Source organism: Anomaloglossus baeobatrachus, chromosome 1 (genome assembly GCF_048569485.1).
Source record: "Anomaloglossus baeobatrachus isolate aAnoBae1 chromosome 1, aAnoBae1.hap1, whole genome shotgun sequence".
Lineage (NCBI taxonomy): Eukaryota > Metazoa > Chordata > Amphibia > Anura > Aromobatidae > Anomaloglossus > Anomaloglossus baeobatrachus.
In genome coordinates this window covers 952,981,067-952,996,847 of record NC_134353.1, presented here as the reverse complement: position 1 = coordinate 952,996,847, position 15,781 = coordinate 952,981,067, and the positions used below count along the sequence as shown (strand labels likewise).

Here is a 15,781-nt window from a genome sequence, read left to right as displayed (position 1 = left end):
CTCCTTACCTTCTTTGTGTCCTCGTCCAGTTCATCAATGTGAAAAGGATTTGCATTTGTTGGATCTGGTGAGAGCACTCAGAATCTACATTTCCCGCACGGCACCTCTGCGCCGCTCGGATGCACTCTTTGTCCTTGTCGCTGGCCAGCGTAAAGGGTCGCAGGCTTCCAAGTCAACCTTGGCTCGGTGGATCAAGGAACCAATTCTTGAAGCCTACCGTTCTGCGGGGCTTCCGGTTCCCTCAGGGCTGAAGGCCCATTCTACCAGAGCCGTGGGTGCGTCCTGGGCATTACGACACCAGGCTACGACTCAGCAGGTGTGCCAGGCGGCTACCTGGTCGAGTCTGCACACTTTTACCAAACATTATCAGGTGCATACCTATGCTTCGGCGGACGCCAGCCTAGGTAGACAAGTCCTTCAGGCGGCGATTGCCCACCTGTAGAAAAGGGGCCGTTTTTACGGCCCTATCATGAGGTATTATTTTACCCACCCAGGGATTGCTTTTGGACATCCCAATTGTCTGGGTCTCCCAATAGAGCGACAAAGAAGAAGGGAATTTTGTTTACTTACCGTAAATTCCTTTTCTTCTAGCTCTAATTGGGAGACCCAGCTCCCGCCCCTGTTTTTTTGTATACACATGTTGTTCAGGTTGAATGGTTTCAGTTCTCCGATATTCCTTCGGATTGAATTTGCTTAAACCAGTTTATTGGCTTTCCTCCTTCTTGCTTTTGCACTAAAACTGAGGAACCCGTGATCCCACGGGGGGTGTATAGGCAGTAGGGGAGGGGCCTTACACTTTTAAGTGTAATACTTTGTGTGGCCTCCGGAGGCAGTAGCTATACACCCAATTGTCTGGGTCTCCCAATTAGAGCTAGAAGAAAAGGAATTTACGGTAAGTAAACAAAATTCCCTTCTTTTTAAACTTTTTTTTTTACTTTTTTTTATTTTAATAGTCCTCCTAGGGGGCTATAGCGATCAGCAATCCGATCGCTCTTATCTATCTGCTGATCACAGCTATACAGCTGTAAACAGCAGATTCAGTCACTTTCTGTTTCACCCTGCTCCGAGCCGGGTGAAAACGAAAGTGAAACTTCGTAGCTGCAGGCGTCATCACAAGACCCTGTGCTACGATGGCAACCACCGAAAGTGACGTGATCATGTCACATGACGGGGGCGGGGTAAGTAACTGTTATGGCGGCGCCCATATACATATCACTGCCAGATTTTGGCAGCGAAATGTAAGGGGTTAATGGCCGCAGGTGGAAGCGATTCCACTCGCGGCTAGCAGGCACACATGTCAGCTGTTGAAAACAGCTGTTGATCGTGGGCAGGCGGCGGCGATTAACTGCACACGATCCATGACGTACCCAGTACGTCATGGGTCGTTAAGGACTAAAGGTGGTGTCACACACAGCGACAACGACGTCGCTGCTAAGTCGCCATTTTCTGTGACATAGCAGTGACCATCGCTGTGTGTGACATCCAGCAACGACCTGGCCCTTGCTGTGAGGTCGCCGCTCGTTGCTGAATGTCCTGGTTCATTTTTTGCTCGTTGCTCTCCCGCTGTGAAGCACACATTGCTGTGTGTGACAGCAAGAGAGCGACACTGAATGTGCAGGGAGCCGGCTTCTGGCAGCCTGTGGTAAGCTGTAACCAAGGTAAACATCGGGTAACCAAGGGAAGCCCTTTCCTTGGTTACCTGATATTTACCTTAGTTACTAGCCTCCGCCGCTCTCACGCTGCCAGTGCCGGCTCCCTGCACACGTAGGTGGAGTACACATCGGGTAATTAACCCGATGTGTACTCTGGCTAGGAGTGCAGGGGAGCCAGTGCTAAGCGGTGTGCCCTGGTAACCAATGTAAATATCAGGTAACCAAGAAAAGTACTTTCCTTGGTAACCGGATATTTACCTTAGTTACCAAGCGCAGCATCGCTTCCACGCGTCGCTGGGGGCTGGTCACTGGTCGCTGATGAGATCTGCCTGTTTGATAGCTCACCAGCGACCATGTAACGTCGCAGCAGCGATCCTGATAAGGACAGATCGTCGTCGTGATCGCTGCTGCGTCGCTACGTGTGGCCCCAGCTTAAGAATCCATTCTCTCCTATTACACTCATGTCAGTGTGTGACAGATACAGAACATGGAGACATAAACCCAAATAACAGGAGCGGATGGAGATTACTGCTCTGAGGGTCGTTAATGCTGCTCACCAGGGAGGAGGAAGAGACAGAGATGGCAGAGTGTTATTATCACATAACAAATATCATGGTTACATGAAAGATAAGCGTCACCTCTTATATATAACCCATTGTGTGCGGATAGGATGTCCGGGGTCCGGCAATTTACTCCTGATATTGGGGGGATTCTTGAGAGATTCTTCTACTGACGTCATTTCATCAGTGAATGTGCAGGAGACGAGTTTAATAATAGAGAAAGGATAAAGTATTTCTAGATTCTGATCTGATTTTCTTCTAGAAGAGAAAATGTTCAGGTTTTTTTTTCTTTTTAATCACAAGATGCTAAAATGTAACAAATCTCTCCTCGGTTGCTCATTTCTGTTGCTGACTCTTCCATATTAGGCTAGTTTCACACTTGCGTTGTGCGGCATCCGTCAGAATACGTTGTGTGATGCATGTGACTGATGCTTTGTAAATAGTGTGATAATAAAGACAACGGATTCCTGTGGAATAACGTGTTGCGTTCTTTTAGTTTTCTTTAGCCGAGAGAGAGACCGAGCCCCCATCATCACTGCACACACGCAGCCACTACCGCCCCCATCATCACCGCACACACGCAGGCACCACTGCCCCCATCATCACTGCACACACGCAGGCACTACTGCCCCCATCATCACTGCACTCACGCAGGCACCACTGCCCCCATCATCACTGCACACACGCAGGCACTACTGCCCCCATCATCACTGCACTCACGCAGGCACTACTGCCCCCATCATCTCCGCACACACGCAGGCACTACCGCCCCCATCATCACCGCACATACCGGCACTACTGCCCCCATCATCACCGCACACACGCAGGCACTACTGCCCCCATCATCACTGCACTCACGCAGGCACTACCGCCCCCATCATCTCCGCACACACGCAGGCACTACCGCCCCCATCATCACCGCACACACCGGCACTACCGCCCCCATGATCACTGCACACACGCAGGCACTACCGCCCCCATCATCACTGCACACACCGGCACTACCGCCCCATCATCACCGCACTCACGCAGGCACTACCGCCCCCATCATCACCGCACACACGCAGGCACTACCGCCCCCATCATCACCGCGCACACGCAGGCACTACCGCCCCCATCATCACCGCACACACGCAGGCACTACTGCCCCCCATCATCACCGCGCACACACAGGCACTACTGCCCCCCATCATCACTGCACACACGCAGGCACTACTGCCCCCATCATCACTGCACACACGCAGTCACTACTGCCCCCATCATCACTGCACACACGCAGGCACTACTGCCCCCATCATCACTGCACACACGCAGGCACTACTGCCCCCATCATCACTGCACACACGCAGGCACTACTGCCCCCATCATCACTGCACACACGCAGGCACTACTGCCCCCATCATCACTGCACACACGCAGGCACTACTGCCCCCATCATCACTGCACACACGCAGGCACTACTGCCCCCATCATCACCGCGCACACGCAGGCACTACTGCCCCATCATCACCGCGCACACGCAGGCACTACTGACCCATCATCACCGCGCACACGCAGGCACTACTGCCCCCATCATCACCGCACACACGCAGGCACTACTGCCCCCATCATCACTGCACACACGCAGGCACTACTGCCCCCATCATCACCGCGCACACGCAGGCACTACTGCCCCATCATCACCGCGCACACGCAGGCACTACTGACCCATCATCACCGCGCACACGCAGGCACTACTGCCCCCATCATCACTGCACACACGCAGGCACTACTGCCCCCATCATCACTGCACACACACAGGTACTACTTGCCCCATCATCACTGCACACACGCAGGCACTACTGACCCCATCATCACTGCACACACGCAGGCACTACTGCCCCCATCATCACTGCACACACGCAGGCACTACTGCCCCCATCATCACTGCACACACGCAGGCACTACTGCCCCCATTATCACTGCACACACGCAGGCACTACTGCCCCCATCATCACTGCACACACGCAGGCACTACTGCCCCCATCATCACTGCACACACGCAGGCACTACTGCCCCCATCATCACTGCACACACGCAGGCACTACTGCCCCCATCTTCACTGCACACACGCAGGCACTACTGCCCCCATCATCACTGCACACACGCAGGCACTACTGCCCCCATCATCACTGCACACACGCAGGCACTACTGCCCCCATCATCACTGCACACACGCAGGCACTACTGCCCCATCATCACTGCACACACGCAGGCACTACTGCCCCCATCATCACTGCACACACGCAGGCACTACTGCCCCCATCATCACTGCACACACGCAGGCACTACTGCCCCCATCATCACTGCACACACGCAGGCACTACTGCCCCCATCATCACCGCACACACGCAGGCACTACTGCCCCCATCATCACCGCACACACGCAGGCACTACTGCCCCCATCATCACCGCACACACGCAGGCACTACTGCCCCCATCATCACCGCACACACGCAGGCACTACTGCCCCCATCATCACCGCACACACGCAGGCACTACTGCCCCCATCATCACCGCACACACGCAGGCACTACTGCCCCCATCATCACCGCACACACGCAGGCACTACTGCCCCCATCATCACCGCACACACGCAGGCACTACTGCCCCCATCATCACCGCACACACGCAGGCACTACTGCCCACATCATCACCGCACACACGCAGGCACTACTGCCCCCATCATCACCGCACACACGCAGGCACTACTGCCCCCATCATCACCGCACAGACGCAGGCACTACTGCCCCCATCATCACCGCACAGACGCAGGCACTACTGCCCCCATCATCACCGCACAGACGCAGGCATAAACTGCCCCCATCATCACCGCACAGACGCAGGCACTACTGCCCCCATCATCACCGCACAGACGCAGGCACTACTGCCCTCATCATCACCGCACACACGCAGGCACTACTGCCCCCATCATCACCGCACACACGCAGGCACTACTGCCCCCATCATCACCGCACACACGCAGGCACTACTGCCCCCATCATCACCGCAGACACTGGTACTACCTGAGTGACGTCACCACTGACAGCACGATTCACTTCAGCTGCTCTGTGGAGCTGACAGTGAGCGGAGATGTTCTACGGCCGTTCTTGTCAGCTTCATGTAGCAGAGCTGAAAGCGTTGTGGGACGTTGTGTGGATTACGCCGGACCTATAGGGGTATTTGAGGATTAATAAAGTGGTGAAAGAGGGTGTTTTTTTTGTCTTTTATTTCAAATAAAGAATTTTTCGGGTATATGGTTTTATTTACTTTCACTACAGATTAATCATGGGGGTGTCTCATAGACGCCTGCCATGATTAACCTTGGACTTATTGGCAGCTATGGGCTGCCATTAACTCCTTATTACCTCGATTGCCACCGCACAAGGGCAATTCGGAATGAGTCGGGTAAAGTCCCGGGACTGTCGCATCTAATGGATGCAATTCCGGGTGCCTGCTGGCTGATAGTCTTAAGCCTGCTTTACACGTTGAAATTTCGCATACGATAGCGTATGCGATTTGCAACGCCCCCATCGTATGTGCAGCACGTTCAATTTGTTGAACGTGTCGCTCATACGAGTAACCCCGTCACACGTACTTACCCGTCCATACGACCTCGCTGTGGGCGGCGAACGTCCACTTCCTGGAGTGGGAGGGACGTTCGGCGTCACATCGACGTCACGCGGCAGCCAGCCAATAGAAGCGGAGGGGCTGAGCTAAGCGGGACGTAAACATCCCGCCCACCTCCTTCCTTCCGCATTGCAGGCTGGGAGCCGCGGGACGCAGGTAAGATCTGTTCATCGTTCCCGGGGTGTTACACACTACAATGTGTGCTACCCCGGGTACGATGAACAATCTGACGTGCAATTCCAGAGACTGGTACGATGTGTATGCGATGAACGTTTTACCGTTCAATCACACGTACCTGTCACACACTGCAATGTACCTTACAATGCCGGATGTGCGTCACTTACGACGTGACCCCACCGACACATTGTAAGATATATTGCAGCGTGTAAAGTGGGCTTTAGGCTGGGGGCTCCCCATAACGTGTGGCTCCCCACCCTGAGAATACCAGCCTACAGCCGTGTGGCTTTATCTTGGCTGGTATCAAAATTGGGGGGAACCGCACGCAGTTTTTTTTTTTCTTTTATTATTTCTTTATTGTGCTGCATAATATCGACCCGCCCACCGGCGGCTGTGACTGGTTGCAGTCAGACAGCTGTCACTCAGCGTGGGAGCTTGTCTGACTGCAACCAATCATAGGCACCGGTGGGCGGGGGAAGCAGTGAATACGAGATGGAATAATGAGCGGCCGGCATTTTCAAAAGCAGGAGAAGCCACCAGAGCAGTGTGACAGTCGTGCAGTATCGGTGAGTATGAAAGAAGGGAAGAGAGGGAGAGAGAGAACTGACCGGGAGAGAGAGAACTGACCGGGAGAGAGAGAACTGACCGAGCGAGAGAGAACTGACCGAGCGAGAGAGAACTGACCGAGCGAGAGAGAGAACTGACCGAGAGAGAGAGAGAACTGACCGAGCGAGAGAGAGAACTGACCGAGCGAGAGAGAGAACTGACCGAGCGAGAGAGAGAACTGACCGAGCGAGAGAGAGAACTGACCGAGCGAGAGAGAGAACTGACCGAGCGAGAGAGAGAACTGACCGAGCGAGAGAGAGAACTGACCGAGCGAGAGAGAGAACTGACCGAGCGAGAGAGAGAACTGACCGAGCGAGAGAGAGAACTGACCGAGCGAGAGAGAGAACTGACCGAGCGAGAGAGAGAACTGACCGAGCGAGAGAGAGAACTGACCGAGCGAGAGAGAGAACTGACCGAGAGAGAGAGAGAACTGACCGAGAGAGAGAGAGAACTGACCGAGAGAGAGAGAGAACTGACCGAGAGAGAGAGAGAGAGACTGACCGACCGAGAGAGAGAGAGAGACTGACCGACCGAGAGAGACTGACCGAGAGAGAGAGACCAGGAGTGCTTTTAAACAATCTAGAACGTTCTGGACATGCTGAGCATGCTCAGTGGAACGTGACTGAATTCTGCACTGGAATCCGTCGCCAAACGCATGACAATGGAATCTAGCACCATAGACATTCATTTTGCCTCTTAATGGATCCCAACGGAATCCTGCAGAGTGCGATTTTTACAGCAACAAAATGTTACATGATGTGTTCCTTTCGCCCGATGATCACTGAAGGTCACCGACGAAACAACTAATGCACCACGGGGCGGATGCAACACAAGACCATCCGTTGCAATCCGCCCTTATTAGAAGCCTATGAGGAATAAACGGATACCTGCAACGGTTACCGTAATTCCTCAAGACGGCAGATTGCAACGGATGCCGCACAACACAAGTGTGAGACTAGCCTTATAGAGGATTTATGGAAGGAAAAGGGCTGCAGAGTGGTATTCTGTAAGAATTGATTACAGCTTTTTGCAGCCCCTTTCCTTCCATGATCAGCTCTCTGCCTTGGGTGGTGGGAGCCGGAGGTCGGTGCATTAGCTTTTGGAGGATTTTGGTGAGCGCTGTAGATAATATTTTGGTTGCAGTGCTCAGACAGTTCACACATGGAGCGCTGTTCTCTGTCCGTTTCTTTTTATAGAGTATTTAGACACTCGAGTTTATGTCCTCAAAGTATAATTCCTTTTATATCCCTTTTATAAGGCAGCCGTGGACACTGAGCTTGTGATGCCAGGTACAGTGCTGGCCAAAAGTATTGGCACCCCTGCAATTCTGTCAGGGAATACTCAGTTTCTTCCTGAAAATGATTGCAATCACAAATGCTTTGGTATTATTATCTTCATTTTATTTGTCTTCAATGAAAAAAAATAAAAAAAATTGTCATAAAGCCAAATTGGATATAATTCCACACCAAAAATAAAAAAGGGGGTGGACAAAAGTATTGGCACTGTTTGAAAAATCATCATGTGATGCTTCTCTAATTTGTGTAATTAACAGCACCTGTAACTTACCTGTGGCACCTAAGAGGTGTTGTCAATAACTAAACACTTGCAGCCAGTTGACATGGAGTAAAGTTGACTCAACCTCTGTCCTGTGTCCTTGTGTGCACCACATTGAGCATGGAGAAAAGAAAAAGACCAAAGAACTGTCTGAGGACTTGAGAATCCAAATTGTGAGGAAGCATGAGCAATCTCAAGACTACAAGTCCATCTCCAAAGACCTAAAAGTTCCTGTGTCTACGGTTCGCAGTGTCATCAAGAAGTTTAAAGCCCATGGCACTGTGGCTAATCTCCCTAGATGTGGAAGGAAAAGAAAAATTGACGACAGATTTCAACGCAAGATTGTGCGGATGGTGGATAAAGAACCTCGACTAACATCCAAACAAGTTCAAGCTGCCCTGCAGTCCGAGGTTACAACAGTGTCAACCCGTACTATTCGTCGGCGTCTGTATGAAAAGGGTCTGTGTGGTAGGATACCCAGGAAGACCCCACTTCTTACCCTGAGACATAAAAAAGCCAGGCTGGAGTTTGCCAAAACTTACCTGAGAAAGCCTAAAACATTTTGGAAGAATGTTCTCTAGTCAGATGAGACAAAAGTAGAGCTTTTTGGGAAAAGCCATCAACATAGAGTTTACAGGAAAAAAAGAGTCATTCAAAGAAAAGAACACAGTCCCTACAGTCAAACATGGCGGAGGTTCTCTGATGTTTTGGGGTTGCTTTGCTGCTTCTGGCACTGGACTGCTTGACCGTATGCATGGCATTATGAAGTCTGAAGACTACCAACAAATTTTGCAGCATAATGTAGGGCCCAGTGTGTGAAAACTGGGTCTCCCTCAGAGGTCATGGGTCTTCCAGCAGGACAATGACCCAAAACACACTTCAAAAAGCACTAGAAAATGGTTTGAGAGAAAGCACTGGAGACTACTAATGTGGCCAGCAATGGGTCCAGACCTGAATCCCATAGAACACCTGTGGAGAGATCTCAAAATGGCAGTTTGGAGAAAGCACCCTTCAGTTCTCTGGGACCTGGAGCAGTTTGCCAAAGAAGAATGGTCTAAAATTCCAGCAGAGCATTGTAAGAAACTCAGTGATGGTTACCGGAAGCGGTTGTTCGCCGTTATTTTGGCTAAAGGTTGTGCAACCAAGTATTAGGCGGGCTTTGCACACTGCTACATCGCAGGTGCGATGTCGGTGGGGTCAAATTGAAAGTGACGCACATCCGGCATCGCATGCAACATCGCAGTGTGTAAAGCCTGGATGATACGATTAACGAGCGCAAAAGCGTCGTAATCGTATCATCGGTGCAGCGTCGGCGTAATTCATAATTACGCTGACACGACGGTCCGATGTTGTTCCTCGCTCCTGCGGCAGCACACATCGCTGTGTGTGAAGCCGCAGGAGCGAGGAACATCTCCTACCGGCGTCACTGCGGCTTCCGTAGGATATGCGGAAGGAAGGAGGTGGGCAGGATGTTTACATCCTGCTCATCTCCGCCCCTCCGCTCCGATTGGCCGCCTGCCGTGTGACGTCGCAGTGACGCCGCACGACCCGCCCCCTTAACAAGGAGGCGGGTCGCCGGCCACAGGGACGTCGCACGGCAGGTGAGTGTGTGTGTGTGAAGCTGGCGTAGCGATAATTTTCGCTACGCCAGCTATCACCACATATCGCTGCTGCGACGGGGGCGGGCACTATCGCACTCGGCATCGCAGCATCGGCCTGCGATGTCGCAGTGTGCAAAGTGCTTCTTAGGCTAAGGGTGCCAATACTTTTGTCTGGCCAATTTTTGGAGTTTTGTGTGAAATGATCAATGATTTGATTTTTGTTTCATTCTTTTTTGTGTTTTTTCATTGCAAGCAACATAAATGAAGATAGTAATACCAAAGAATTTGTGATTGCAATCATTGAAGAAGAAGAAACTGAGTATTATCTGACAGAATTGCAGGGGTGCCAATACTTTTGGCCAGCACTGTATGACAGGAAGTAATCAATATTATTAACTCATTTTCGATGTGATTTCTTTTTGGTATTGTGGTAGAGTTGTTTTGGTAATAAGACCATCACTATCTGGACAGCTTAGCGATACTGCAGTCAGGGGCTAAGTTTACCAGTGAAAACCAAGTTTTAAGGTTATAGTGTATACAATTTACAAATCTGTTTTATTGTTTTGACTTCAGATTTTGGCATTATAAAGAATATATCTGAAGAGCAAGTCCGTATCCCAGAAAAAACATCAGCCCTTCACAACCAAGATCCATCATCTGATGTTTCTAAACAATCTCCTGATTCAACGCAGAATGTTCAACAAAATAAAAGCCACACAAGGGGTGATCAACAACTAAGAACTCACACTGGGGAGAAGCCGTATTCATGTTCAGACTCTGGGAAAGGTTATAGTTGCAAATCGCACCTTGATAAGCATATAAAAACTCACATGGGAGTGAAGGCATTTTCTTGTTCAGAATGTGGGAAAGGTTTTACTCGGAAATCAAAGCTTAATGACCATATAAAAACTCACACGGGGGAGAAGCCATTTTCTTGTTCAGAATGTGGGAAAAGTTATACTCGGAAACTAAATCTTGATGCGCATATAAAAACTCACACGGGGGAGAAGCCATTTTCATGTTCAGAATGTGGAAAAGGTTTTATTCGGAAAAAATATTTTAATGACCATATAAAAACTCACACAGGTGAGAAGCCATTTTCTTGTTCAGAATGTGGGAAAGGTTTTACTCTGAAATCAAACCTTGATGGCCATGTAAAAATTCACACTGGGGAAAAGCCATTTTCTTGTTCAGAATGCGGTAAATGTTTTAGTCGGAAATCACCGCTTGATGTGCATATAAAAGGTCACACAGGGGAGAAGCCATTTTCTTGTTCAGAATGTGGGAAGTGTTTCATTTGTAAATCAAAGCTTGATCTGCATATAAAAACTCACACAGGGGAAAAGCCATTTTCATGTTCAGAATGTGGGAAATGTTTTAGTCGGAAATCACAGCTTGATGTGCATATAAAATCTCACACAGGAGAGAAGGCATTTTCTTGTTCAGAATGTGGGAAATGTTTTAGTTGCAAATCTTGGCTTGATGTGCATATAAAAACTCACACAGGGGAGATGCCATTTTCTTGTTCAGAATGTGGGAAAGATTTTACTTGTAAATCAAACCTTGCGAAGCATATAAAAACTCACACAGGGGAGAAGCCATTTTCATGTTCAGATTGTGGGAAATGTTTTATTTTGAAATCACAGCTTGATATGCATATAAAAACTCACACAGGGGAGAAGCCATTTTCATGTTCAGATTGTGGGAAATGTTTTATTTTGAAATCACAGCTTGATATGCATATAAAAACTCACACAGGGGAGAAGCCATTTTCATGTTCAGAATGTGGGAAAGGTTTTATTCGGAACGCAGATCTTGTTGTACATATAAGAACTCACACAGGGGAGAAGCCATTTTCTTGTTCACAATGTGGGAAATGCTTTGTTAAGAAATCCACTTCTGTTAGACACATGAAAATTCACACAAGGTAGAAGATATTTTTATGTTTAGAATGTGGGAAATATTGTAGCAATAAATCAACTTCGGCTGAACACATAAGAATTCACACGGGGGAAAAGCAGTATTCATGGTTTAGAATTTAGTAAATGTTTTACCTAGAAATCAAGTCTTGTCAGACATCAAAGAATTCACACATGGGAGAAGCCATTTTTATGTTCTGTATGTGGAAAGTGTAATCACCAAAAGTTACATCTAATTGTACATCAATAACTCACACAGAAAAAACATGTCTATAACATATATCTTGGTAGACATCACAAAACTTGCAAACAAGGAAGCAGACATTTTTTTCAAAAGTTTCTGTCAAATCCCCAAAAGAACAACATCTGCAAGGAGTCTGTATGTTCTGCCTGTGTTTTCTCTGGTTTTCTCTCACACTCCAAAGACTGATAGGGAATGTAGATTGTGAGTCCCAATGAGGACAGTGGTGATAATGTCTGTAAAGCTGAAAGAATTAATGACGCTATAAGGCCATGTGCGCACTAGAAAGTGCTTTTTTCTTAAGAAAAACGGACCCTCTGAAAGAATCCCACACCCGCGGTAAAAAAAAAAAGCGCCAAAACCACAACGAAATCCGTATGAGATCTTTACTGCGGATTTTTACCGCGGTTGGTCCCTGCGGATTTTTACCATTCTCTATGGCCAAAACCACAGGTACCTGCAGAAAAGAAGTGACCTGCTCATTAATTCTGCAGCAGAAATTCCACGGGTAAATCTGCAAGTATAAAAAAAAACGCAGTGTGCGCACAGCATTTTTTAAAACCCATAGGTTCTGCTAGGGAATTGACTGCAGCAATGTTAGACACATTTTCTGCAGCAAATCCGCGGTAAATCTGCAGCGTGCGCACATGGCCTTAAAGTAAGTAAAATAAAAAATTGAGTTAAAGCCTGAAGAAGGCCGGTTCATAGCAAAATGCATTGCATTGTATTTTATTAATTTTAATAAAATATTATTGAAATCTGGTATTGTGAGGCAAATCCTGGGATATGAAGAGGAATTATGATTGCCAGTCATAATCGCTCTCATCACTCCATGGCCGTGCCCCCTCCCTTCTTGTTCTCAATGTCCAACATCTTGGAAGGTGTCACATCCTAGCAACACATCCCATGGCCATCTCCTGTGATATGGAGATTAGATGATGTGGGAACAATGGACACAGGATGACTCCCTGCCGTGACCCTGTGGTAGGGGCTGCTATCTAATTAGCAAGGCTATGGAAGTATCCAGACAGGACGACTCCAGTAAAATATGGTTCATATCTCGCAAGCCATATTTCCGATAAATATGGCAACCATAAAAATGGTGTTTGCGCATGCGGACGATGCTGGCACACCTTTTTTATGGAAGTAGGACATTGGGAAATACACCAAACGTGATATCAGCCAATGGGGAACTAGTAGACAAGTCGTGAGTCCCCTCGTTCTGTAGCTAAATTCATAACTGTCACAATGAGAGCGTTGGCGTCTGCCTACGACGCTCCCAGGCCAAGTTATGGCCATATCCCCTGTTGTGGATATTGTCCATAACTCCAGCCAGGGGTGGAGCAGTGCTCCCTCTGAGGTCACTAAGGTAGGAGGGGACCTGGATTTGCCCAGGTTGATAACCCTACTTCGGCCATTTTCCAGTGTTCTTTCGCCGGGGGTCACGTGTCGGAAACATCTGTGGGAAGGATCCTAGAAACCTGGTCTACAGCGCCCCCCTGTGGCCAGACGCACAAGGTAACTGCTGGAACTGTGTAGGCCTGTTTGTAAACCATGCTTTATCTGTAACTGTACTCTGACATATGTATATTCTGTAGATTCCCTATTGTATATATTGTAGTTTCTAGTGTGCTTTAGGCTGATTAAATTATATAATTAATCTTGGGCTGTTCTGTTATCTCGATCTTGAATCCCACGTCTGTGTGTTCGGCTAATAGTTACCGTGAAGCGGTTGGTGGCAGCGAGTTGTGCCAAGGATTATTGTGGGGAGGCCAGTGAGATTCGGGGAGGTTTTATATATTCCGCCCGCGGAGGTCGGGGGAATATATACCCTACTCTCACCGGGGACCCTTCAATAATCGGCATAAGTAGTATAGCGGCCTCCTTGCTTATTGTCGGGCAATTCCATAATTGGCCTGACTATAAGAGGGGCGCTAGAGAGCGCGTCACGTGCTCTGTCTGTCGGTCGGGAGGTATAAAGGAGGGGTGACCCCCACTTGTTACCCCCCGATCGTGACGTACTGGTAGCCAGCGCGGGGGATTTCTGAGTGACCCCCCCGGTGGTTCGTGACATATTGGTGGCATAGCGGTGGGATCGAGATAATAGTGTGTGTGAGTGTGAGACCCATACTCCCAGACACTAAAGACTGCCTGCAGCAGGTGTGGCTGCTGGGGTCTTCAGACCAGACCAACACTAGAGTGTCAGAGTGCAGATACTGTAAGGTGTGTGGAGGCATCAGGTGTCAGTTCTGTGTCAGTGACCAAAGTCTGCAACAATGGCTGAGAGCACCAGAAGCAAAGCCAAAGGAATGGCCGATGCTCAGGCCAGAGACGATGAGGAGGTTGTCCACGAGCCCTCCAAGAGCCCGACGCCAGAGAACAGCTCTGCAGAGGACATCGCACAACCTGGCACTGCTGGACAAAATGAGGAGGAGCTCGCCCAAGGGTCCTCAACGAGCCAGATGCCAGTCCTCCGCTCTGAAATGGACAGTGAATCACCTGGCTCTGCAGCGTGCCGCAGATCACCACTTGCCAATCCCTCCGGCCTGAGAGGTGCAGAGGCCCTCCTTCAAGCTGCCTTGGCCAGGCTTATGGCTGGAGACCGGGATACCTACGAGATACTCATGGCCGAGCGTGAGCGACAGGCAGCGCGTGATGCTGAGGCTGCGGAGCGGCAAGCAGCGCGTGAGGCTGCGGAGCGGCAAGCAGCGCGTGAGGCTGCGGAGCGGCAGGCAGCGCGTGAAGAGCGACAGCAACAGGCAGACCGTGACCACCAGCTGCAGCTAGCTCAGCTCCGGCCCTCATCAGCCACCCGTGACCTTCAAGACACCAAACTTCCAAAGGTCCGTGTTGAGGACTTTCCCGTGCTGGAGAAGGATGGAGACTTGGACTCTTTCCTGACTGCTTTTGAACGGACTTGCCTGCAGCACCATCTGGACAAGGACCAGTGGGCCAAATACCTGACCCCCCGTTTAAGGGGTAAGGCCCTGGAAATCCTTGGGGACTTGCCTACTGAGGCAGATCAGGGCTACGACACAATCAAGCGGGCCCTGATCCAACAGTACAACCTCACTCCGGAGTCCTACCGCAAGAAGTTCCGGACCCTGCAGAAGGGACCAAAGGACTCCTGGGCTGACCACCGGCGGGCACTTGCCCGAGCTGCCGACCACTGGACCCAAGGCCTGCAGCTTACCACCGGACCAGAGATCCTAGACTTGGTCATCACAGAGCAACTCTTGTGGAACTGCCCTGAGGATCTCCGCCAGTTCATCCGAGACCAGAAGCCAAAGGGGTCCACGGCTACAGCTGCCCTTGCCGATGACTACACCAACAATCGGGCTCCTGAGGCCAGGAGAGCAGCCACCAGCAGCACCTGGAGAGGGGGTAAGATGAACTCTGCGACTGCCCCACCTGCCCCTAGACTGCAGGGGGTGTCCCCCTCAACTCCCCTCTCCAGGCCCGTGGCAGAACCAAGACGGTGCCACCAGTGCAACCTACCTGGACACTTCAAGGCCATGTGCCCTCAGCGTCCCAAGGCCCCGGCTCCGTCCCCGTCCCAAGGGCCACCCAAGGTGTATTGTGTGGGTGGGGGTGGTGGTAGGTCCCTGGACAGCTTCCAACCTGTCACCGTCGGCCGGTCTGTGACCATAGGACTGCGAGACAGCGCCTCGGAGGTGACTCTGGTGCGGCCTGAGATGGTGTCCCCCCAAGACTTGATACCTGGAAAAACCCTCGCTGTCTCCGGGATTGGAGGCATTGACCCGGCGCTGCCTGTTGCTGACATTTATGTGGACTGGGGCGC

The 15,781-nt window shown here is 50.2% G+C and overlaps 1 protein-coding gene across 1 annotated transcript in view; it reads left to right on the top strand.

Moving 5' to 3' along the window:
- Positions 1–12,690, top strand: part of LOC142257032 (uncharacterized) — a 51,871-nt gene extending 39,181 nt beyond the window's left edge. The window contains exon 11 of the mRNA XM_075329088.1: positions 10,393–12,690. Coding sequence (XP_075185203.1) covers positions 10,393–11,750 — 1,358 coding nt within the window. The 3' untranslated portion in view covers positions 11,751–12,690. The remainder of the gene's footprint in view (positions 1–10,392) is intronic.
- Positions 12,691–15,781: the final 3,091 nt, after the last annotated feature.